The 24,456-nt window shown below is 34.2% G+C and overlaps 4 protein-coding genes and 1 long non-coding RNA gene across 6 annotated transcripts; 1 reads left to right on the forward strand and 4 right to left on the reverse strand.

Moving 5' to 3' along the window:
* Positions 1-317: 317 nt before the first annotated feature.
* On the reverse strand, positions 318-2,490 carry LOC105134295 (GTP-binding protein SAR1A-like). The gene is made up of 3 exons (XM_011038647.1): positions 2,306-2,490; positions 1,813-1,944; positions 318-985 (listed from the first exon to the last, which is right to left on the reverse strand). Exons 1-3 carry the CDS (start codon positions 2,432-2,434, stop codon positions 668-670), a joined length of 579 nt encoding a protein of 192 aa, XP_011036949.1. The 5' UTR covers positions 2,435-2,490; the 3' UTR covers positions 318-667.
* Positions 2,491-5,646: 3,156 nt separating this feature from the next.
* LOC105134294 (uncharacterized) lies at positions 5,647-7,662 on the reverse strand. Of its 2 annotated transcripts, none has more exons than XR_843956.1 (2): positions 7,248-7,662; positions 5,647-6,766 (listed from the first exon to the last, which is right to left on the reverse strand). It is a non-coding gene; the product is annotated as an uncharacterized LOC105134294 (long non-coding RNA). The 2 variants fall into 2 exon arrangements; XR_843955.1 differs by having other exon boundaries at positions 5,647-6,496; positions 7,248-7,649.
* A 2,797-nt stretch (positions 7,663-10,459) lies between these two features.
* LOC105134293 (universal stress protein A-like protein) lies at positions 10,460-11,910 on the forward strand. Its single transcript, XM_011038644.1, has 4 exons — positions 10,460-10,876; positions 10,971-11,080; positions 11,173-11,291; positions 11,358-11,910. The coding sequence occupies exons 1-4, from the start codon at positions 10,690-10,692 to the stop codon at positions 11,452-11,454; spliced, it is 513 nt and encodes a 170-aa protein (XP_011036946.1). The 5' UTR covers positions 10,460-10,689; the 3' UTR covers positions 11,455-11,910.
* On the reverse strand, positions 11,755-15,222 carry LOC105134292 (calreticulin-like). Its single transcript, XM_011038643.1, has 14 exons — positions 15,107-15,222; positions 14,361-14,468; positions 14,083-14,275; positions 13,728-13,986; positions 13,578-13,634; positions 13,410-13,457; positions 13,228-13,314; positions 13,084-13,141; positions 12,931-12,998; positions 12,763-12,858; positions 12,630-12,677; positions 12,253-12,282; positions 12,082-12,174; positions 11,755-11,993 (listed from the first exon to the last, which is right to left on the reverse strand). The coding sequence occupies exons 1-14, from the start codon at positions 15,192-15,194 to the stop codon at positions 11,982-11,984; spliced, it is 1,245 nt and encodes a 414-aa protein (XP_011036945.1). The 5' UTR covers positions 15,195-15,222; the 3' UTR covers positions 11,755-11,981.
* A 2,222-nt stretch (positions 15,223-17,444) lies between these two features.
* LOC105134291 (pyrophosphate-energized vacuolar membrane proton pump 1-like) lies at positions 17,445-21,795 on the reverse strand. Its single transcript, XM_011038642.1, has 8 exons — positions 21,191-21,795; positions 19,917-20,491; positions 19,425-19,804; positions 19,248-19,334; positions 18,685-19,015; positions 18,111-18,521; positions 17,936-17,995; positions 17,445-17,848 (listed from the first exon to the last, which is right to left on the reverse strand). The coding sequence occupies exons 1-8, from the start codon at positions 21,432-21,434 to the stop codon at positions 17,642-17,644; spliced, it is 2,295 nt and encodes a 764-aa protein (XP_011036944.1). The 5' UTR covers positions 21,435-21,795; the 3' UTR covers positions 17,445-17,641.
* Between the last annotated feature and the right edge of the window lie 2,661 nt (positions 21,796-24,456).

A 24,456-nucleotide genomic window follows, 5' to 3' on the forward strand; every position in this document is an offset into this window, starting at 1 on the left:
TTTTAGATATAATCAGTTTTTTACTTGAAATTTGTTTAGAAATAAAATAACAATTGTAATTTAAATGCTTTTTATTTATAAATATATTTAAAAAAATATTAAAAAAATAAAATTATTTTTAACATCAATATATCAAAATTATCTAAAAATATAAAAAAATAAATTTAATAAAATAAATTTTTAATTTTTAAAAAACACTATTTTAACCTTGTTCCAGACAAGCCATGGCAGCCACAGCCACTGAATACCAGCCTGATTATATAACAAGGGCTATGACATTTTGGGAGATTTAAGTTCATTTCAAGTAATTTTTAGAATGCATTCCAATATCTATTTCTTGCATTTAAAAAAATCTAAAAAAATTCTTCAACACTATATATATGAAAAAGATTATCTACAACGTGGCTGTACATCCCATTCCATGGAACAAAATGGGTTTACAAAAAGAAAAAAGGTATTCCTAGTCAACATGATGCAGGAAGCAGGAAAAAGGTTGTGTTGCTCCTTTTCATTGCTAACAGACCACAAATCATCAATCTCTTTTACGTTTCATCGTGCATTAGAGAGCTTGTATTTCATTTCACCATTGAGAGAGGCAATATCCAACCCCATACCTTATAGGACATAGCACTTGAGAACTATACATATCTTGGTTTTCTATAGCTCGCTAGATGTACTGAGAAAGCCACCTGAAACCCTCACCGTAACCCATTTTCCGGACAATGCTACACATGAAGACCTCAAGCGGACGGACATTTGAGTCTTCCAAGTTCACCTTACCCTTGCCAGTGGTGAAGTTGGCAAGGCCAAGGTAGTATCGCAACTCTTCTTCTGAAGCAGCATATGGAATATCGATCTTGTTGCCTAAAACAAGGAAAGGGACGTTGGTTAATGCTTCGTCGGAGAGGAGAGCATCTAGTTCCTGTTTTGACTCCGCAAATCTCTCTTTGTCATAGGCATCTACCAAGTAAACAACTGCGTCCACCTTGACATGAAAAGGATTTTGATGTCAAAACTCGGCGGTACAAAATTGTTCAGGAAAAAAGCCAGCAAGAACACAGTACAAAACAGTTACACTAAATTTTACAACATCAAAAATAAAAAATGAGAAATCACGTGAGAAACAGGGAGAGAAAGACAACGAGTACTCGGGAGAAGATATATAGATATTATTCTTAAGGAAAGGTTGCTAATGTCGAATTTTCCATTATTCACAGGCTAGCACAAAAGGAGAAATCAGATTGCATTTCATCTCTACTTGCAAGGAAGATAAAGCCTACATAAAAGTAGCCAGAAAAAATTAAGAGGTGAGGAAACATGTACGGTGAGGTACTAGTAAAACACTAACAAAGACCAAAAGTGTTAGCGAACTCCCATTAGGTATTTGCCTCCCATGAATCAGGTAATCACAAAGGCAACATTATCTGGGATTATGAAGGCAATCCAATCAAACATTGTTAACACTTGCTCAGTTAACATATCCAAGTTCCAAAGAAGTCCTAACAACCAAGCAAGGAAGGAACAAAAACTTCGTACTGCAATCCAATCTAAGTTCTAAAAATCCAAAACTACTACACCACAACATCAGACAATAGCTGCAAAAACAGTGGAAACCATTTTCAACTTCCTGAATCTGCATGAATTTGTCTAAAAGGTAAAACTAGATGACAAGTATCCAAATATGATTGCAACTTGCAAGCACAACGAAAGTAACTTCAATCCACACATTACAAACAACTAACATGCTAAACTTCATTGCACGCAAACCTCATATATATACAAAAACATTATGCGAGAGAATAAATAAATAACCTTGGCATAGTAATCTTTCCAAACTCGACGAGCAATCTGATGGCCCCCCAAATCAAAAGCCTTAAACTTGATGTTCCCTATACTCAACTCCTCTGACGTTGGATACTGTGTTGGCTGATGTTGCACCAATCTCTGCCACACACAAAAACAAAACACATAACAAAAGTTTATTGATTTCTTCAATTTCCCTTCAGAGAATCAAAAGTCAACAAAAACCCAGTTCATTCTTCGTTTCTCAGTAGCCAGATACTTAACATAATCAATCAAAGTTTCAATCTTTAAGCCTCAAGTTTCCATATTTTCTCCTATTTCACTTATAAACACAAATTTAGAACTTCTAACAAAAACCCAATTTATTTTTTCCCTTCCAAGTCACCAAAAATACTTGACAAGATAAAAAATTAACGAACCTAAAGTTTCAACTTCTCAGTAACCAAACAAAAACCACAAGAACAATCATAAGTTAAACAAAAATAAAATAGCCCAAAAGTACCTCATCTTTTAACATGAAAAGCAAGGTGGTTTTGCCAGAATTATCAAGGCCCAAGAACAAGATCTTGGCTTCCTTCTGCCATAAGCCAAGTGATGTTAGCACCCCATAAAACCAATCAAGCAAAAACATAGCCTTTCGAACTCTTTGAAAGAAACCAGGGGGAGAGGGTATTTTGAAACCCGAAGATAGTGTGGATTTATATAGAGACAAGTTGTGAATTGTGTGTAATAAATAACTGTGCAAACTACGATTTAGTCCTATAAGTCTTACAAGGTTTCCACTTTGAAGCCTATTGTTTAACTGCTTTCAGTTTTAGCTCTATATTGTTTATTATTTCAGTTTAACTACTAATTGTTTGATGCTCCCTTAATTCAAATGTTGGAGCTGGCGCTTTCCAGGATTTTTATGGTACTAAGAGGTTAACTACTTATATTTATTTTTCTCTGAAAAATAATTATAAAAAGTAGAGAAAAAGAATTCACCTTGGCTTAAAATATATCTTTTGTCTATGCTTCTATGTCTCTTCAAATTAAGATTAGAGAGTAACTACTTCATCTTATTTCTAGAACATTATAAAATTTATCAAAAATATTTACAATAAAAAAATTGTGATTAAACAAAAGAGATATTAATAAATTATCTGGTTGGAAAAAAAAACAGACACATATCTTGAAATATCACTTTAATTACAACATGTCTGAATTAATATTTGAAATTTTTTTTTTTTTATCTACACTCATTTTATTATAAAAAACATTTATGATTTTAATAAATAAAATATTTTTACAATTGTGAACTGTTACAGATGATGAAAATTTTTAAGGACAAAAGTATTTTTTTTTTATTTTTAATGAATTGCTTAGCGAAAGATAGATGATGAGCAAATTTATAGCTTTTAGTCTAAGAATTCCAATCTTTTTTTAAAAAAAAAAGTATCAAATAATATCTTTTCTTAAGAAAGAAATTAAAATTTTGAATATCTTGAGCATAGCTTCTCATAAACACAATCCAAATATACCAGTCATAGATAAAAAGAAGTTAAAATTGATTTGCCCACTACACAATATTAAGGCCTTTTGGAATTTGGACACTTGGAGTTAAAAATTGGAAAAATTAAAACAATTTGAACCATAATGTAATATTCATAAAACTAGAGGTGTCAAAGTGTAGTTTACCTTGAATAATATGATGCTGGTGTGGGGCGCGTCGGGTCCCCGGGTTGGATTGCATGGACCAACGTGGACGGTAGGATCTTGGTTGTGGTCGTCATTGGGTGAAGGTGGGCCGTTGATATAGAAGTGGACGATAGGATCTTGGTTGTGGTTGTCATTGGGAGAAGGTGGGCCGTCGATATAAAAGTGGACGGTCTTAGATTGGATTTAAAATAAAGTGTGTGTTAATTAGCTGGCTTGGGTATAAATGCAGAGCAAAATTGTGGGTGGCTGGTAATTAGAAATTAGGCCCCAAAAACCGGAGGCTCTAATTGTTTTGCAAATTGGATTTTATTGGTGAATCAAGAACTGATTTTTTTCAACAAAGTTGTATTAAAAATGATATACCGACACAACCACCTTCTTCTTCTAGTTTATTTTGACTTTCCATAAAAAAAAAAAAGATCTTCTTTGGTGATAGAAATTTCATTTAAATCCCATAGATACCGATTTAAATTGATATAAATGAGTTAAAAAAAATTTAGATGCAATTAGATTCGGGTAAAATTTAAAAGCAAAATGTTAAGAATTTCATATTAAATATAGATTCTATCTCGTATCACTCCAGACCCAACTTAAAATAAATAAATAACCTCAAGTTTAAAAAAATTATATATATATATATATATATAAAGTTAATTATATACTTAAATTATAATATTTAGTTTTAGGTTTAAGTATTATGAATTTATACATATTGCAGTTTAGTTTAAATAGTTATTTTAAGTTTAAATTTAGATATTTATACACTTAAGATAGATGATGTGATTTATGTTTGAGTGCAAAGTGATGCTGATTTTCATGAAAATTAAAAGGAAAATCTAGAGAAACTCAAATTATTATATTTGTGTGTAGCTTTCAAGATATTATTAATATCCCAAATAATTTCAAGATTATAATCAATGTTATTAAATCAATGATCTAATTCAGTTCATATGGTTAGGGTTAAATTACTTAAATCAATCTATAATCATATCATTTCAAGATTTTAAAAAAAAATTATTGGAAAGTGCATTGAATTTTATTTAGGATCGCGGGTTACTACATCATCCTCATGTCCAACCAAATCAACCAAATTATTACTAGGATTTAAGTTAATTCACACAAGAGTTTAACCGCATCAATGTTCAAGACAATTCAAAATGAAACCTCATGGGCTTAGTAGTTATGGTTGAAATCATAGCAAATCCAACTCAGCCGACCACCTCAAAGCTTTAAGCTTTTTATCTTTTTAATCTTGACGATTAAAGTAAACATGAGGTCATCACCTTGTCGCTAGAATTTTTTTTTTTTTAAAAAAAATACTTATCAAGATAAACTTGCCACGGCATGCTCTCTCATTCACAGCTTTGAATCATAATCTACCCTCTGGAATTCAACTGCTACTAAACCTAATACTAATCATACCATTCCACTACAATTACAAAGTATTCAAGTGCATTTAAGACTAATACTTCATTAAGAAACCACAAGCGGGTTCAAACAAATGTTCAAAACACTTTATTACAACCAAAAACTCTTCAGTTACATGTAACACAGTTAATACAGCAGGCCAGAAGGTCTTGATATGCTCGCTAATTCTACAATGAGAGCTCCGGAAGTTAACTATGCCGCCCTATGAAGGCAGAAGAAGATGTTGGAGCTAAAGTGTGAAGATGGCATACAACACTGTGAAAGCAAGTTTACAATGGCTAGGCCATCTATGCGACCCACAGAGGCAGAGGTGCTCGAACCATTAGCCGCTGACCAGTAGCATGATGATCAAGAGATAAGCTCTCTGCTTGAAGATCATGGCTGTCGTATGTTCTTCCCTCCCACTAGCATACACCCTCATGTTTCACGTCCTCTCTTCTAGGAATTCCAAGATACTGGCAATGCAAGCGAACTTGATGTGTTGTATGCGTAACAGAAAAAGAAGGCAATCTCTGCAATTCAATTGAAGGCCTCTTGTGATTGCTTTTAATTGATATAAATGCTTAATTCTCTTCCAGTATAACACCATACCTTCCTTCTATCTGATTTTCAACAAATGGACTGGACTTGTTCTCGACACAATCCTACAAAACAAGCCCCCTGTATCTGTGCATCCATAAACAGGAAGAAAAACGCGTTCATAGTACAAATCTATGAACTTCAAAAAGTAATTTCCTATTCATTTACAGCCAAGCTGGCATAAAAACAGCACAGGATTGCTTTATGCACTGTAGCAGCTTGATATTCAATTAGTTTTATCATAATGACATTCTACTTATCAATTAAAATTAAACATGTCACTTACCTATTTTTTTAAAGTGGAAATGCGTGTATATAAATCTTTAACTGCTGAAACAGTTTGGTCAACAGCTCTCTTGCATCTTCAATGCCGAATACTAGTACAGCAGATACATTGTCGTTAGAGATGGCTCAAATCCATCTGCCATTTATTGGTGGAGTTTTGACAATCCAACTGATACATGTTACCTGGTGGAAAGCATGGAATTAACAAGTACACTGGGCAAGTGAAGCGGCTTATTTCCTGGAAAAACTCAGAAGATCCTGCACCAGGTATGTTGTCAATGGGGAAAGACCCAAATGGAAGCAGTCGGTTTTTCATAGAGCGGAACAGGTCACATAGGTATTGCAGCGGTCTCCTTTAGCTTGGCTTCCAAAATGAGACTGAACTATATTTACAATTTTAGTTGCGTATCGAATGAAAATGGAAGTTATTTCACCTATTCTGTGTACAATGCTCCAATACTTTCAAAAACCTTGATTAGTGTTTCAAGAATTGTGTGCACAGAATAGTGAAATAGCTTTCATTTTCAGTCGATACATAAACTATAATTGACATGACGGTTCACAATAATTTCAGTAACCAAGGTAAATCTTTCTTCAAGGAATTTTCCATTATTCGCAGGCTAGCACAAACAGAAACTCTACCATTCGGATTGCAAACGAGAAATCAGATTGCATTCAGCTCTACTTGCAAGGAAGACAAAGCCTACATAAAAGTAGCCAAAAACAAAGTAAGGTGAAGGGGTGAGGAAACATGTACAGTGAATTACTAGTTAATTGATTTCTTCAATTTCCCTTCAGAGAATCAAAAGTCAACAAAAACCCAGTTCATTCTTCGTTTCTCAGTAACCAAATACTTTGCATAATCAATGAAAGTTTCAATCTTTAAGCCTCAAGTCTCCACATCTTTTCCTTCTATTTTACAAGATCTTGGTTTCGAACACGTCGAGAGAAACCAGAGAAAGTCCGTTAAAATCTGAAGAGAAAGTGCATTTATATAGAGTAAAGTTGTGACTTTGTGTTTAGAAAATAATTGTGTAAACTACGTTTTGGTCCTAGAATTTGTAAAGATTTTCCACTCTGAAACCTATTGTTTAACTTCTTTCAGTTTTATCTTTGTACTGCTTAAAATTTCAATTTGACTGCTAATGTTTGATGCTCATCTAAATCAAAGAGCATGAGAAAAAAAAGGAGAGATCCCCTCCTTCGTAGCTTTAAGTATAGGAATTCCAACCATTTAAAAAAAAATATCAAATAATGTTTTATATATATATAACTTTGAAAGTCTTGCAATTACTAATTAATATTAATAAAACAGCTAAAACATAGAGGTTTATATATATATGAACGGCGAAACAACTTTTTTTTTTGGTCTTCAATCCTAAATAAATACTCATATATACTGCTACCACTAAAAAAACCCTAAATAAATCTCAAAAACATATGCATTATCTTACCTCCACGACACTCCTTCAGATATTGAGTTCATAGCCAAAGCGGAGAGGACAACGGCTGCGACGCAGACCGAGCAGAAAGAAGGAGAGATCCCCTCATTTTGAAGCTTGAATGGAAGAGAATTTAAGAGAGAAATCAAAATGCAGAGAGGTTTGTGAAGCTAAGTGGGAAGGGAAAACAGTGAAGAGACGTTTATATAGGAGTGGGAGAGGGAAAGATCTGGGCAATGCTGCGTGCACATAGGGCTAGCTGCCGGGCGCATTACATCGAATAAATGCTCTTCCAGTCCTCTACGCAGCAACCATCATTCAAATTCTTGCCTCAAGAGGTCCATAGTGCGTGACAATAAGGCAATGAAAATGACATGGTCTCTGTGTCACTCAACTAATTTGCTTAGACTTTCATGGCCTGGCTCTGTGTATGTTCTTTCCTTTACAAGCAAAGGACAAATTCCCATGACCCATGTTATTTATTTATTTATTTTTTTGCTTGGAATTAGATAGATTAACGCGTTAAGGAATAGTCATTAGTACATAATTATGACAGAAGCCAAATCTAATTAACATGGCACACACTCTTACCCTAATCACCTTTCTTCCAAGAATACAATGAATGAAAAAGGTGACATGTTAACTACACTTGTCTACGAGTTCATGCTGTATCCAGCCAGCCACCGGAAGCAGGCTAGGCCTGCAAGGGGAGCGGACGTACGCTGCTGAGTTCCAGCGAGGTCTCAGGTCCAAAGCCGGCTTGTGAAAAACACCTTTTATATTTGAATCAGCCTTATCTGGAAAAAGACCTTGAAGGCTCGTAGCTTCTCTGAGTCAGACCATGTGTATTTAATCAAACCTCTTCTGAAAACGCAATTGTAGCAAAAGTTATTAACTCAAGTTTCGAGTCAACTGGGCTGACTTTGATTTACTCTACTAAATGATACTGTTCTAATATTTTAAAAAAAATTAAAATAATATTATTTTGATTTAAAAAAAAAATAAACTAGATTTTAACTGGTTTTTCAAATTAATTAAGTTGTATTGGATTTACTTTTACCTAGTTTAATTTAAAAATTTATCCAAATTAAAGATCAAGTCAAAAAATTAGTATATTGATCTACCAAATAGACTTTAATACTATTTAAAACTTGTTTAATGTTGTGATAATGATTATTTTTTAAATTTTTTGATAAATATATATATAAAAAAATATTTTTTAAAATTAAAAAAAATAAAAATAAAAAAAAGACAAAAAAAATTTCAATTTTTTTTTAAAAAAGAACTCTTGAAATATAAAAATAAATAGTATCTTTTGAAATGCAAAAACAATTAATACCCGCATGATGTTTAATTGTTTATGATACATTTCGACTTCTCTTCATAAGATTTAAATTGGATCAGATTGGGAATCAAGTGACTCCAAGAATAGATTAAAAATGTATTTCATCTTGCTTTTATAGCTGGAAACCTTTTCAGGTTTGAATAGAAAAAAGATTATGAACGTTTGAACTTGCAATGTATAATTAATCAATACTTTAAAAGTCCTAGTTAAAATATTGTAGTTTTTCTAATATTTTTTTTGTTTTTTTAATTTTTTTTCAAAAATATCTTTACCAATTTTTTAAAATATTGAACTGATTAAAAATTTATCTATGTAATTTTTTAAAAAAATATTATGAATTACCACAATATTTTCATACATAGTTTTTTTTATTTTTTTATGATTTATTTTTTAAATTATCTTTATCAATTTTTTTTTTTTTATATTGAGCTGGTCAAAAATTAAATTTCACTTTTTTTTTAAATAATTATGGATTGCTACAGTATTTCCTCCACATGATTTTTGTATTGCTGTGGTGTTTCACCATATTTTTTTTTAATTATTTTTATCAAATTTATTTTTTCAATATTGAGTTGGTTGAGAATTTAGTTTTAGCTTTCCTCACTTGTTTTGCTTTTCTATTTTTTTCTTTATGTTTTTTTTTTTAAATTATCTTCTTTTTTTTTGTTTGTTTTTTCATAATTTCTTTGGTTGATTTTTTTTTTACTATTGAACTAGTTGATAATTTAGTATTTTAGTTTTTTTAAAAAAATATTACAGATTGCTACAGTGTTTCTCCACATAGTTTTTTTTAATGATTTTTTTCAGAATTCCTCACATGTTTTTTTATTGATTTTTTTTCAAATTTTTTTTTCCATACTGAACTAGTTGAAAATTTAGCTTTGCAATTTTTTTCTTTAAAACACCTTTGATTGCTATAATGTTTTTTCACGTGATTTTTTTATGATTTTTTTTAAAATTATCTTTATTGATTTTATTATTTTTAATATTGATTTAGTTGAAAATTAAAATTATAGATTTCCTTATGAAAAACTACAGATTGCTACAGTTTTTTCTGTATAATTTTTTTCTTTTGTTTTTTATATTTTCTAAAAAAGATTTTATTGATTTTTTTTGTTAATATTAAGTTGGTTGAGAATTACAATTGTATATTTCCTCATAAAACATTATAGATTGATACAGTGTTTTCTTAAATGATTTTAATATTGAACTAATTGAAAATTTAACTTCCACTTTTCCCACATGTTTTTTTATTTAATTTTTTCTTCTTCTTTTTTCACCTAAAATTGTGTTCTTCTTCTTTTTATTTTTTTTTGTGTTCTTTTTTTAGAGTTGTTTTTATTGATTTTATTTTTTTAATGTTGAGTTGGTTGAGAATTTAATTTTATGGTTTTTTTCTTTAAAATACTGTGGATTGATACAATGTTTACCCACATGATTTTTTTCTAGAATTATCTTTATTGATTTTATTTTTTTATATTGAGCTGATTGAGAATTTAACTTCGTAGTTTTTTTGTTTAAAATACTATGGATTACCATAGTGTTCCCCCATATAATTTTTTTGTTATGATTTTTTTAAAATTATTTTTATAAATTTTATTATTTTTAATATTAAACTGGTTGATAATTACAATTTCAGATTTACTCATGGAACGCTATAGATTGCTACAATGTGTTTTTACTTGTTTTTTTTTTATTTTTTTATGATTTTTTTCTAAAATTATCTCTGTTAATTTTATTTTTTTAATATTAAGTTAGTTAAAAAATTAGATTTATAATTTTTTTTCTTAAAAATACTTTAAAATATAATAATTTTTCATCATATAATTTTTTTTATAAATTCATAGCCATGCAAAAACATACTAGAAGTCAACAACATTACGGGATGACATCTAGTATTCTACCATATCCAAATCCCACATAGCGATCCACTGTCTTTTAAAAACCCAGAGCACAAAAAGCCGCCAACAGTTTTTCAAACCCATCCTGCGGTTCACGATCTTCTTATATAAACACACCCATTCTTTCTTCCAACACAAACAAGCATCAAAACTTGGCCTTCACAAACAATCTTTTCCTACCCTTAGCTTGACCCTTTTTATCCTATCAATGGCTGATGAAGTGGGAGCACCGAGAGACCGCAAGATCTTGGTGGCTGTTGATGAGAGTGAGGAGAGCATGCATGCTCTTTCATGGTGTCTCGAGAATGTTTTGTTTTGTAGCAATTCCAAGGATACACTAATCCTCCTCTATGCTATCCCCCCCAGGGCTGTCTACCCGACTTTTGATAACACAGGTAACATTCTAAGAGAGGAATTCACAACATTGATATATCTTAGTTCTTCAGTCTCGACTCGAAGAAACTCATGTTTTTCATGATTGGTTTTCAGGATATGTGTTTTCTTCTGATTTCCTGGCCATGATGCTGAAGTATAACAATGACGTGGCTGGTTTTGTTATAGAGAAGGCTAAAAGAAAGTGTAAAGAACAAGTTCAGGACGTGAGTATCATCAGCATGTTTTTATATAAATAATCCTCAAGTTAGAGGAGTAAGCTTGTTTCGTTAAATACGATGACATTTGGTGGAACCAGGTTAAGGTTGAGACGAGAATAGAGCATGGTGATCCGAGGGATGTGATCTGCGAGGTGGCAGAGAAGTTGCATGTTGATCTGGTTGTTATGGGCAGCCATGGCTATGGCTTGATCAAGAGGTTGGTCCCATTTAATTTTTTTTTTTAATTTCTGAGAATAAATTCTTAACTTGGGTTTCACCTTAGGGCATTTCTTGGAAGTGTGAGCAACCATTGTGTACAGAAAGTGAAGTGTCCAGTTCTGATAGTGAAGAGGCCCAAGCCAGATTCTGGGTGCAAATGATACTATATGATCACCTATCAGTCAGTATTCATGGATTTTATTCCCTTCCATTTTCTCTTGACTTGTCCCTCTCCATCTCTTCTCCTGTTGTATCTAGATGGGCCTGGTTGAAAAATGTAAGGGATTCTGCACATCCAGTGGGCCATAATAACCATTAGCAAGAGCAGATGCTAATTCTAGACCTCATCCAGCAATAATATGGGCACAGACCTGTCTAACCTAAGGGAAAGATTTATGAAAAAATAAGGGTAAGTGAACAAAATAGAGAGAGAGAGGTAAAGAGAGCTTCTCAGCTGAGCATTTGTGGAACACGTTCAGACTACTTTATGAATGTGATTATTAAAACACAACTCTCATTCATTCTCAAGGCTAAAAACGATCAGCCACGCAAGTTTTGCATGCATGCATTTCTCAACCCGTTCCTAGATGGAATCCTACAACTAAGAATTATGAGGACAAACAAAATTACTAGCACTTGGAGCCAAGATGGATCTCCATGCCAATTTGCTGGCAAGAGTGCTTCCTCATCACAGCTCATCCTGCGAATATGAAATATGCAGATCTGATCAGTATACAGACAAATAAGTAGCATTCATTCGGTACAACATCAGAGGAAAGAAAACCTACATGTACTTCTTCGTCCTCGCCGTCCTTGTCTTCTTTAGTTTCGGCGTCAGAATCTTCTCCTTCCACATCATCAGTCTCATCCTCATCCTCGGCCTGAAAATATAGGGATGTTGACTTAGAGCTAGAAAAACAGAGTAATAACATGAGTTAGCAAGCAGTTTGTATGCTTACATCAGAACCTGCGGCATCTTCATTGGTTTCCTGCAGTGATCAAAGCACAAAAAGTCAGGAAAGAGTCATGAAATGTGTCAAAGACAGAACGAATGCAAGATGGAGTGGTAAACATCCCCGACAGCTTTCTATTGCAAGAGAGTAATCTTAAGAATGCCCCGCTTAACAAGTCTAAAAACCACAGAAAACAGTAATTTAAGAGTTTTAACATGCAGAATGCATGAAAAAACAGACGGAACAAACCATCTCAGAGCCCTTCATCCAACCCATCTAGAATAATTTCATTGAAGAAAAAAGGCCTGAAAAAGCAACATGCATCCTCCCCTAAATTACAAAATTTCCATAGTTTCTTATGCAACACAAGACCTAGAAAGTACCTCCTCATCCGCTTTCTTCTCTGCCTCTTCAAATGCTGCCTTCTCAGCCTGCAAAGTTCAATAATGTTAATCTACGTCAAGGGAGAAGGCACTACTTTGGATGGTTTAATGTAAATGGGAAAAAACCACATACATCTTTCTGCTTTCCCCATGTTTCTTCAGCCAGCTGCTTTGCATACTCCGGGTCATCACTGACCAAGACATTATCAAACAAGGTTCCAGATTTCACCTGATATAAAACAATGTCGTCAGCAACTTGAGAACAATTAGAACTTGGCAAAACAAATGGTGAGAAAGTTACCTGCCACAATTCAATGCCAACATATCTCAAGTTTGGGTAAACATAAAGTTCTGGATCATCCTTGAAATCTGTGAAACATTCACATTTAATCAATATAATATAGCTGGAACTTGAGAAGCATTTAAATGACATCAAACAAGAGCCAAAACAAACCTGGGTTGTCAATCTTTGGTGCCTTCCACTTGCCCTGGTAGTTGGGGTTCTTAATTTTCTGGAACAAGCGCAGAGTTATAAATACATGGTCCCCGAATCACAAATTGACATCAAATGCTTTCAATTTAAAACAAAGACACAAACCTTTGGCTTCCATGGGCCTTTGTACTCAGGATTGGGAATGGTTGGAGCAGTCCACTCACCATCTTCCTCATCATCCCAGTCCTCAGGCTATAACATCAAACCACTTAGATTAGAGGCTTATTTTATCAGAAATCAAGGATCCAAAACACATTGATTGGAATTGCAGGAACTTCAATAACTACCTTTTTGGCATCAGGATCTGGAAGTTCCTTGGGAATGTCATCATAACCCTGCAAAAATAAATGAAGAAAATAAACATAAAACACAAATGACCAAATCAAATATACATTTTCCAAACACTATCTGCAGTTTAACATAAGTTAAGACATAGCTATATAATGATTCATTACCTCTGGCTTCTTGTCTTCGGGATCAGGAATATACTCCTTGTCATCCCAATCTTCAGGCTGACATCCAGTGAAGATGTTATATAGTCATCAAAACCACAAAGCCAACTGAAAAAATAAAAATTAAAATAAAATAGTTTGCTAAATAATTACTTTCTTGGCCTCAGGATCCTTGATTTGCTTTGGCGGGAGAAGATCCCAGTCGGTGTACAAACTGCCAGTTTGCTTCTCTACATTGTCAATAAGGATACTGTATGTAGCATCAGGACGGATGATAAATGTGTAGACATGAGAGAGTTGGTCAGTCTCACAGGGAACTTCCTTCTTGATCAAGTGGTTTGTTTCATTGTAGTTAAGAATGGCATGAACTTTCTTGGTGCTGTATCCACAGATATCTGGTCCAAACATGATACTGCAGCAAACCGTCAAATGCCATGTCAATCAATTTAGACATGCATAACAACAACAACAAAAAGAAGCCTGGACTATGATTGGAAATTGAGCCAACCTGTACGGGGTATCACCACCAAATTTCTTCTGGTCAACTTCACCACTGAGCAACTTTAGGTAGCCACCACCACAATCAAGCTTTTGCTCATGCTTGACGGAGAATTGGAAAACAAGTGTCTGATCCTTGTTGCTGAATTCAGGGAACTCAGCTGAAATAGCATAGAACCTGTAGTCTTCACTTGTTTGGATACCTGCATCAACATGTCAATATTAAAAAAATCAGCCAAACACTACACACTTTGAAACACCAAAATTCAACAGACCTAAAAAAAATACCTTTGTCATTAGGATCTCCATTCCATTTTCCAGAAGTATGGTTCCAGACCCCGGCGGTGCTCTCATCTTTCTTCCAATCAGATACAACCCATCTATTCTCCCATCCATCTTCAGTTCCACACACAAAATCACAAAAACTACATTAGCAATCATAAAAATCACTCTAATCATACAATGCCAACACAAAATCAGAAAAATACACATCAAACACAAGCTGATTACAATTCACCGATTATCTTCACCATTTAAAAGTTAAACTTCACCATTCCATATTCCCTCAAACCTCCCGATACCGAAAACAATCAATGTCCCTACGCCAAGAGACATCCAAAACAAGTCCGAAAACCACAACAGCATCTTTCCCTTCTTTATTATTATTATTTTTTTTCAAATTTCTAGCTCTAATTAAGCCACATCATCATCATAATCAGAATCAGCTACTACACAAAACCACAAAACCTAGCAGATCTACACGAACTTATTCCATTTCTAACCTCGATTACACTATAACTAACCATTGCCACTCCTAAACCACCCGATTCACACATTAAACAAAACCATCAATCCTTCACTAATCAAATCGAGACCAAACAAGATCCACATACGTACATGCATACGTAAATGCAAATAAATAGGGAAATACAGTAATCAAACATCGATCTGATCAAAATGCGAGGCAAAATCAACGATCTAGAAGAGATAATTGAATTAGATACGGTGACAGATACGGACACGTATAATTATACCTTCGAAGCGTTCTTCGAAGAAGACTTTAGCTGATGTGATCGCGAAGAGAGAAAAGAGAATCAGAGTGAGTGTTTTAGGGTTTCCCATTTCGACTGTTACAGTGAGAGTATGATTTCTGACCGTATATTTATGGTGGTGTTTTCGTAAATGTCATGCGTGGAGTGAGGTAGTTACGTGGACGAGTAGGAGAGTGACATGTAGGATTTGGAGTGTCATTGGGGTGACGTGGGAGTGAGGGATTGGTAAGTTACAGCAAAGGTAGTGTGAGTTTTTTGGTTGGTTGTTAGAGGCGAGTACGTGGCAGGTTGGGATTGGTGAATTGAGTTTAAGTGGGGCCGAGTGGGAGGGGTTTTGTGTTTGGATTAAGTTGTGATTAATTATTTTGATTTTTTTATTATTATTATTATTATTTATTTTATTTAAGATAATTTATTAAATAAGATTTTTTTAATTTTATTTAAATTTTTAACTTGTAATATTTGTTTTTTATTATTTTAATAAGTTTTTAAAAAATATTAATAAGTTATTTTATAGCTTATTTTTTATAATAGTATCAAACACTATAAAATATTTTTCAACTTATTTTTTATAATATTATTAAATATAAAAAATTAATTAATTTTTCAAGAATTTATTTTTCAAAATAAAACTATTTTTCAAAATAAAACTATTTTTTAGTAAATAAACATGATGTTAAATTTCTTAAGATAATATTATCCATTTGAATATTTAGAAAAGTTGATTAAGTTATAATTAGTTTTTTAATCAATTTTTATATGCTAAAATTAAATTAAATTTCTTAAGGTAATATACCAAAATTAAATTAAAATATTCACAAAGAAATACCATATATTTTTAATCATAAAATCTAAAAAAAAAACTATAAAATTATAATTTTTCCCTAATTTTCTCACATATATAAAAAAATTCAATTTCCGATTTTTTTAAATTAAACTTGAAAAAAATCTATTTCATTTGAAAAATGAATAAAAAAGCGTACGGAATCTTAGTTTTTCTATTAAGGAATTCAAGCATCTCGTAATCTTGAAACTTCACAAATGAAAATGTGAAGAACTGACATCGGATCATGTTGAATCTAAACAAACGTTGATTTTGGAGTTTCAATATGTTTCGTGAAATTCAAGGTTGTCTTCAAATCAAACACGGATCATTTCAAAGACAATCCAAGTGGCAGCAAGAGATTGGTTCTTGTAGCATCAATTAGAGATTTAGTTTCCAAGAGCTTATTACAGTCATTGAGTAAAAACCAAATGGCCCTATGTGCTTTCCATTGGGAAGTATAGGTTTTTTTTTTAAAAAATAAAATAAAATTCAATCGCAATGAACATTAGTGGTCAGCTTATGTGTAATCAAGATTTAAAAAAAAAATCCAAACATTTTTAAAAATATAATAGTATAAATCCACTTATAAATATTCACAGATAAATTTATTAATTTTGTATCTGGGTTATTTGGCAAGTCTCAAGTTTTTTTTTTTTTTAAATAATATAATATTGAACAAAAATTAAAATAAAATCAAGCTGAATTAACCCATTAATTTTTAAATTAACTTGTTTAATAAATGATCGGATTAGATCATAAATAAGGTGGAGTTTAAAAATCCATTTTTTCACATGTAATTTATGAAAGTTATGGCACATTTTTTTCATTGCCACAAAAGGCACCCAAAAAGGCAATGGCAGGCCATGAAATTACACAAAACAGGCAAAAGATAACTTTGGCAGGCCATGAAATGAAATCTATGCAAGCTTGTAAAAGTTGGAGGTGGGGTCCGTCTATTATTTTATTTGCTGCCTTGGATGCTTGAATTGGAAGCCACTCCATGCTCATTGCATCGTGGCAATGATTCAGCAATTCTCATTACAAAAGATTGCTGCTGAAGTTCCACATGTTTATCAATAAAATTGTTTTTTTTTCTGGACCAAACCATATAAAATTTATTAAAATTATATAATTTTTTGATTATTAAAGGACATGTTTAGTTAAAAAAATTATAAAATAAACATATTTTTCAAACAAAATCTTTTAAAAAAACTAAAATCATATTTATTAGAATATCATATCAAGTATCTATTTAAAAATATAATTATAATTGTTTTTGGAAGTATATTTTGCTTATAGATATATTAAAATAATATATTTTTATTTTTTAAAAAAATTATTTCAATACATAAAAATAATTTGAAAACAAAAAAAAATTAATTTAAAGTAAAGAAAAAAATAAAAAATTTAAATCTTTTCAAAAATATCTTTTAAAAACAAACTAAAAACATAAAATTATAAAGCTTTTAATGCGATGGACAAGCGAGCTGCAAGTGTGAAAATTGACTGAACAGTCACCCTTTTCGGAGGGTGAAAACACTATATTTATGGAGTAGCTTAGCAAGGATCACCAACATAAAACAAGAAGTTAATATTCACAAGAAACTTGCTTGATCATAGTTAAGAAAAAACTCAACATGTCTGTTTCCGAATCCTTCACATTTCGGAAACCATTACAATGAGAACTCATTTTAGAGATATTTGAACAGCAAACCTCCATGAGCCGCGAAGAATGGAGCAAACACCAGTGACTCAACTGCCATAAGCTTTATCAGGATGTTAAGTGATGGACCTGAAGTGTCCTTGAGGGGATCTCCAATTGTGTCACCAATGACAGCAGCTTTGTGTGCATCTGAACCCTTTGGACCTAACAATTTCGCGTGCTCTGATGCACCGGCCTAAACCACATTGCAATCCAGAATCAAGCGCGGCATAACTAAACTGTTTTGAAAACTGATATCAACTACAAGAATGAAGATTTTTACCTCTATGTATTTCTTGGCATTATCCCATGCCCCTCCAGTATTCGAAGCTGAAATGGCAACCTGATAAGCAGAAAAGAAAAAAACTCTGCTTAGCTTAGAACACGGGCACAGTTTTTTCTTATGATTCTATTGTAGTAGCTTTGTTCTGTCAGGAGGAATGAGCAGTAAGACACACCTGAACACCAGAAACAAGTGAACCAGCAAGAACACCAGCAAGAGTTTCTACTCCGAATAAGGTTCCGGTGATAAGTGGCGTAAGCATGACCAAGGCACCAGGTGGGATCATCTCCCTGAGGGAGGCATCAGTTGAAATTTTGACACAGTTTGCGTAGTCTGGTTTGGCTCTACCTTCCATAAGTCCTGGAATAGTTTTGAATTGTCGACGAACCTCTTCGACCATTTTGAGTGCTGCACTTCCTACACTCTTCATTGTCATGGCAGAGAACCAGTATGGGAGCATTGCCCCAACAACCAGCCCAATGAAGACCTTAGGGGTCAAGACATCGACAGTATTGATCCCAGCCCTGCTGACAAAGGCACCAAACAAAGCAAGGGAAACGAGAGCAGCTGATCCAATGGCAAAACCCTGGGACAGGGAGTTGTCAGAATTTTTGTTTGTCTGACTCAATACCATTAAGAGGTGGCAGGAGTCCTTATGGAAACTCCACGAGCCCACAGGTTAAAACATGGGCAACAAATCAAAGATTCATTGGAATTTAGGCAATTAAAGGATCGGTTAGTAGCCCTACCTTGCCAATTGCAGCAGTGGTGTTGCCAGCAGCATCTAGAGCATCTGTTCTTTCGCGTATCTTATGACTCATACCAGCCATTTCTGCAATGCCACCAGCATTATCACTTATGGGCCCATAAGCATCGATAGCAAGACCGGTAGCAATAGTACTGAGCATCCCCAACGCAGCCACCGCAATTCCATACATGGCAGCCAGGCTAAAGCTGACAAAAATAGCGATGGCAATGGAAAATATTGGAATAATGACCGATTTGTAGCCCAAAGCCAACCCAAAAATGACATTCGTCGCAGCACCTGTCCTGCAAGAATCCGCTACATCCTGCACTGGACTGCAGAATTCAACATATAAATCAATCCAAAACATTTATGGCAAGGGCATCCATGAAAATCTTGAAAGAATTGATAAATAGTATGTTTTTTTTTTTAACATCAAAATTTATAGGGAAATCCCTGGGTCACAGACTCTCAACCATTGCACGGCTTTTCCCACTTTGGTGATGCCCTATCAATAAGAGAAGGGCAACTTGTTATACAGAGAGATTCTTTGAGAACATAACTAACCTGTAAGCATTGCTAGTGTAATACTCTGTTGTATATCCAATCACAAGTCCAGCCCACAAGCCAATGGCAACACAAAAGAAAAGGTGCCTGCAGTAATATGTAATTCAATCAAGAAAATGGAATGCTACAAAATGTTCCACGGGAAAAGGAAATAGACTTTTTTGGTGGGTAGCATACCAGTTCTTGACAACCTTCTCAGTTCCGAAATTGAAGATAGTGAATTCTGATGGCAAAGCAAAGAAGCTGACCAGGGCAATCCCAGCAGTCATGAGAATTGTTGAGACAATGAGTTGCCTCTTCAGTGATGGCTCAATTTCACTTACATCCTTGATCTTGAAGAGATCGGTTGCAAAAAGTGTAGTTATCAGGCAAACTACAATCCCAACTGAGCTTATAATCAGTGGAAAAGACATGGCTGTGTAGTTATGGCTAATACCAAAGGATGATATAGATGCAACAAAAAGTGCTGCACAGGATGATTCAGCATAAGATCCAAATAGGTCAGACCCCATCCCTGCAATGTCTCCTACATTGTCACCCACGTTATCGGCAATAACCTGCATAGAAACCATAAATCCATTGCAACCAATCGAAGTAAATAGCATGAAGGATAAAACTTCGATCATGTAATTAGTTAAAGAGAGTGTTAAAGGGGTTCACGGAGATTACAGCTGGATTTCTTGGATCATCTTCAGGGATGTTTAGTTCAACTTTTCCAACAAGGTCAGCACCAACATCAGCTGCTTTTGTATATATTCCTCCTCCAACTCTTCCAAACAGTGCCATTGATGAACCTCCAAGGCCATAACCAGTAATGGACTCATAAAGTCCTTCCCAGTCATCTCCATAGTAGAGTTTGAATAAGAGGATAGAGATATAGAGCACCAAAAGACCATTCGCAGCAAGAAGGAAACCCATCACCGCCCCCGAACGAAAAGCTGTGACAAAGGCCTTTCCTACACCCTTCCTTGCTTCTAGAGTTGTCCTGGCATTGGCATAGGTTGCAATCTTCATGCCTAGGAATCCTGAGAGGACAGAAGTAAGAGCACCAAGCAAGAAAGCAAGTGTGCTAAAGGCAGCATTGGCAAGAGCTGGTTTACAAAGACTCCCTTTGTTGTATGTGCAAGGTTCACTTTTGGTGCTGAATCCCTTAACTGAACCAAGGAAGAGGAAAATAATGGCAGCAAAAACACACATGAAGACACTGAGGTACTTGTACTGAGTAAACAGGAATGATGTTGCCCCTGGAAACAGATCAGGTCAAATAAAGATCACAATTCTCCAAAAGTTAAATCATCAATGCAAGAATATCAGAGGCAGCATCTTATACTCGTTTATGCACTTAACCAGAAGCACCAAAATCCATCAAAATATGGGTCAAACCTATGCACTTGAAATATAAACATTACCTGCATGCCTATGATTAGGAAATACTCTTTCCGATTCAATTGTCAGCACTCAAAGTCAATAATTTTGAAGATTTCCTTCAGATAGGTTGAAGGGAAGGGAAGTGGGGATACATGCAAGAAATTAAAGATCACACAGGCAATCCAGAGAGGCAACAATAGGAACTTCAAGTTGATCACAAAAGACTAGTTTGTGATCTCTTTAGCCTAAGATAATGGAACTCATCGTCCTAAATCAGATCCGCCATCTTCACCAGATGATCATCAATGTTATTGGCCAGTAGTGTGGCAGAGAATTTGAATTGGTCTGACCACAATAAACAACTCAACAGAACAGACAAAATCAGAATCACACACAAAGAAATATACACAAGGAAGCATCAGAAAAATCAAAACCAAAAGGCATAACAGACAAGAAAACATCTATATTTAAATCAGGAAAAAGAAAAGAAAACCAAGATAATATACCACAATGATGATCTTTCTTAATTTGGCCTTACATCAAGGCATTTTCAGAGAGAGAGAGAGAGAGATTACCGATAGAAATAGCATTCTGGATTTCAGCACACTTGATAGAAGCCTCACGATTATCAACACCATCTTCTTCATCTTCAATCAACTTATCACTTAAACCGCTACTAGAATCGCCAGAAACCTTCACCTTCGACACCACATACCACTGAAGCAAAGCAAAAACAATCCCAACCAAAGCAGCAACAGGTATCAAAACCTGCGTAAGACCTTCACTCAACATCCCCATTTCCAGATGGCTTACTAGCATTCACTCCCGCCCCTTCAACAGTGAGAATTATACCAGCAAATATGCAGACAGAACAAGAACTTAGTTTTGAGCACTGCCCTATAAAACTACAGGCACAGAAAGTACATCATCCAGAAATATATTAATTGTCAGAATACTTGATAGGTCCTTGGAATCTGAAAAAGAAAGAGAACTGGTTGGTTTGATTGTCAGGTGAGTCAAAAGAGATTCATCTCAACCTTGGATTTTGTTAACCAGTTGTTTTGATGAACAGGTATAAAGTCTTGTCAGTTGTCACTATCTTTATCCTATGTGCTAGCTGCTGCTGTCAAGGATCATGTTTGCGGTCTTGTCACTTCGTAGATAAATATCTGTAACGCATCAAGGGATTGGATAAGCACAGAAAAATGACAGGATTAAAATCCCATTTGAGAACCAGGTTTACGGCTACCAGTTTTCCGAGACAATTTATATAGAAATGGTTATGAATATATATGTTAGTCTGATGAAATATCTTTTCTTGAAATTATAGTTAAATAAGCTGACTTAATTGTGATGATAACTTAACTCGGTTTAGGTTTCAATTTTTATTCAATAAAATATCATATTGTTGTTTTAATTTTTATTCAAAACAATTAATTTTATATAAAAAAATAAAAAAATCAATGAATCTGATATTATTATATTTCACCCAGATTTAATTAGATTAATTACTGGATTTAACCACTTTAATTCCCAGCTTAATTCAAAAAATCCAACCAATCCAGGCCAGGTTTGATTTGACGGGTCATCTGATATTAATCTTGATGATTAAAGTAAACACTTTTATTGATTAAAGTAATCACATGTTGCTAAATAAAAAATATTATATATCAAGATAAACTTGCCACAGCATGCTCTCTCATTTACAGCTTTAAATAAAAATCTAGCCTCTGGAATTCAACTGCAACGCCTACTGCTGTTTATACCAATCCACTGTAATTACATCGTAATTAAGTGCATCTGAGACTACCTAATTATTAAACCTTTTCTCCATGACCCTCCCTAGTTCCTACACAAATCCAATAATATCTTGGTATTAAAAGAAACGATCATCTGCCATCTATCGCTGTTATTGTCACATTAGTAACGGAAGATGCCCCAGCAGAGCTCATCAATTAATGACCTTGGTACTGCCATGTCTCTGCCTGCAACAAAAGCAGGTTGCTAGGGATCCGGGAGAGATACGCGGTCCTTTACAATCATGGAGATGACATCAGACATTGTAGGCCGATCATCAGGAATTTCTTGGACACAAAGGAGTCCTATTTTTATGTATCTCAACAGCATAGAAGTTGAAGGAGGATCTCCCAGGATTGGATCCATCAAGTCAAAAGCTTTATTAGAATTCCATAACTTCCATGCCTTTGGTATAACAACGCAAATGCTGCATCGTTAGTGTGAAGACTAGGAAAGTAGTAAAACAAAATTCAGGCAGGAAGAAAAAGAAAAAGGGAGTAGATGAAAGCTCCCCACGCTCACAATCTCAAGTACCAGCACCCCGTAGCTAAACACATCAGATTTTATCGAGAAGAGACCCTCCATAGCATATTCGGGGGGCATATAGCCACTAACATTTGAAAAGGTAAGCGCAGATCATGTTAAGAGAAGCATGTCCTGGAAAACAGAATTTAAGAAACTTACTATGTTCCAACGATCCTGTTGGTGTTTGCTTGAGTTTCATTGCCTCTGAAAATTCGAGCCATCCCGAAATCGGATATTTTTGGAATAGAATGTTGCCCAATTAAATGAACCAAAGTCCTTTTGAGAGTTTATTCAAACTATTTTAACATTTTTCTTAGGATAATCAGGATTTCTCATTTGAATGTAAACTTACCTTATAAACAGGTCCGAATCCTCCCTCTCCAAGCTTATCTGAGAACAGTCCAGTTGCAACTAATGGCAATTCCATAGTTTTATTCCATCTTTTCTTCCCAATTGTCAACAGAGCTAGATTCATTGCTTGTTGAGCTAGGATCGGTATCGAAATCAAGGAGCAATAAATTGTGACTTGCATGTTCCTTCCCTGTTTAAGAAAAAAATTAAAAATGACTGAACACATTCACTTTTTTTAACACAATCACGCTCTTATAACTTTATATGGATAAAATTTTATGGCAAGTAATAATATAAAAAATACAAAGTTATTAGAACGATGACCATATTTTATGGTGATGCAATAGTTGTAGTGGTGATAAAGGTTGGGGTGGGAATGGAGGGGTGATGGTGGTGGTAGTGGAGGAGTGATAAGGTGATGGTGGTATGATGATGGAGCAGTAGCAACAAGGTAGAAGCCATTGTGGTAGCAGTTTCAGCGGTATTCCTAGCTGCAAGATGGTGGTGGTTAAAATTATTGCATGATATTGTAAGTAGGTTACTGACCTAAAATATTTTATACAACTTTATAAGGTGAAAATTATTTTCGATAAAAAAATTAAGTTTAATGGTAGACTGGGAAACAAGTTCATGAAAATAATCTAGCTCTTGCATTATAAAACATCTAATAAAGCATCCAAAAACCATCTAAGATTAACATATAAAAAAATCGCAATGGTCTTTTCAATTCTATAAAAACCCCATCAGAGACAGAATTTTTCTTTGATTTATCGAAGAACAACTTAACAGGAAAATCCTACTTCCAAACAGAGAATCTTGTATAAGGAAAGACAAAAACAAGCAGACAGACATAGTATTGTCGAATATCTAGTGGCAACTCCTTAATTTTGTTCCTTAATAAATGTATCCACACCAGGCAATCTTCAACATATCAGCACCCCCTCAGCAAGACCAGTTATTCAGGTCCTCTATGCAATCAGGGTGACGAGCTGCTTGGAAGGAAGGTATTGGATTGGCTGTGTCAGTGTTGGCCTGTTGGGCCTATTTAGCCTCCTCAATTGCTTCAGCTAAAGGGACAGCTTTATAATCTGACCACATTGCCTCTGCTTTAAAATAAAAACAAGTACTAGCATTTAGTTGCAGGTAGAAGGGGAAGATCACTTTCTTT

Source organism: Populus euphratica, unplaced genomic scaffold (assembly GCF_000495115.2).
Source record: "Populus euphratica unplaced genomic scaffold, PopEup_1.0 scaffold158.1, whole genome shotgun sequence".
In the NCBI taxonomy this organism is placed as follows: Eukaryota; Viridiplantae; Streptophyta; class Magnoliopsida; order Malpighiales; family Salicaceae; genus Populus; species Populus euphratica.

Excerpts from the sequence above, each read along its gene's own strand:
- LOC105134295 (XM_011038647.1), bottom strand. The coding sequence starts at position 2,434 with ATGTTTTTGCTTGATTGGTTTTATGGGGTGCTAACATCACTTGGCTTA. Across the intron at positions 1,945-2,305 it reads TTTTCATGTTAAAAGATGAG|AGATTGGTGCAACATCAGCC; the intron begins GTACTTTTGGGC and ends TGTGTGTGGCAG. Across the intron at positions 986-1,812 it reads GGAAAGATTACTATGCCAAG|GTGGACGCAGTTGTTTACTT; the intron begins GTTATTTATTTA and ends TTTCATGTCAAG.
- LOC105134293 (XM_011038644.1), top strand. The coding sequence starts at position 10,690 with ATGGCTGATGAAGTGGGAGCACCGAGAGACCGCAAGATCTTGGTGGCT. Across the intron at positions 11,081-11,172 it reads GTAAAGAACAAGTTCAGGAC|GTTAAGGTTGAGACGAGAAT; the intron begins GTGAGTATCATC and ends TGGTGGAACCAG. Across the intron at positions 11,292-11,357 it reads GGCTATGGCTTGATCAAGAG|GGCATTTCTTGGAAGTGTGA; the intron begins GTTGGTCCCATT and ends GTTTCACCTTAG.
- LOC105134292 (XM_011038643.1), bottom strand. The coding sequence starts at position 15,194 with ATGGGAAACCCTAAAACACTCACTCTGATTCTCTTTTCTCTCTTCGCG. Across the intron at positions 12,859-12,930 it reads TTGGCATTGAATTGTGGCAG|GTGAAATCTGGAACCTTGTT; the intron begins GTAACTTTCTCA and ends GTTTTATATCAG. Across the intron at positions 12,175-12,252 it reads AAGATGCCGCAGGTTCTGAT|GCCGAGGATGAGGATGAGAC; the intron begins GTAAGCATACAA and ends CTATATTTTCAG.
- LOC105134291 (XM_011038642.1), bottom strand. The coding sequence starts at position 21,434 with ATGCTAGTAAGCCATCTGGAAATGGGGATGTTGAGTGAAGGTCTTACG. Across the intron at positions 18,522-18,684 it reads CCACTGCTGCAATTGGCAAG|GGTTTTGCCATTGGATCAGC; the intron begins GTAGGGCTACTA and ends TCCCTGTCCCAG. Across the intron at positions 17,996-18,110 it reads CACTTGTTTCTGGTGTTCAG|GTTGCCATTTCAGCTTCGAA; the intron begins GTGTGTCTTACT and ends TCTGCTTATCAG.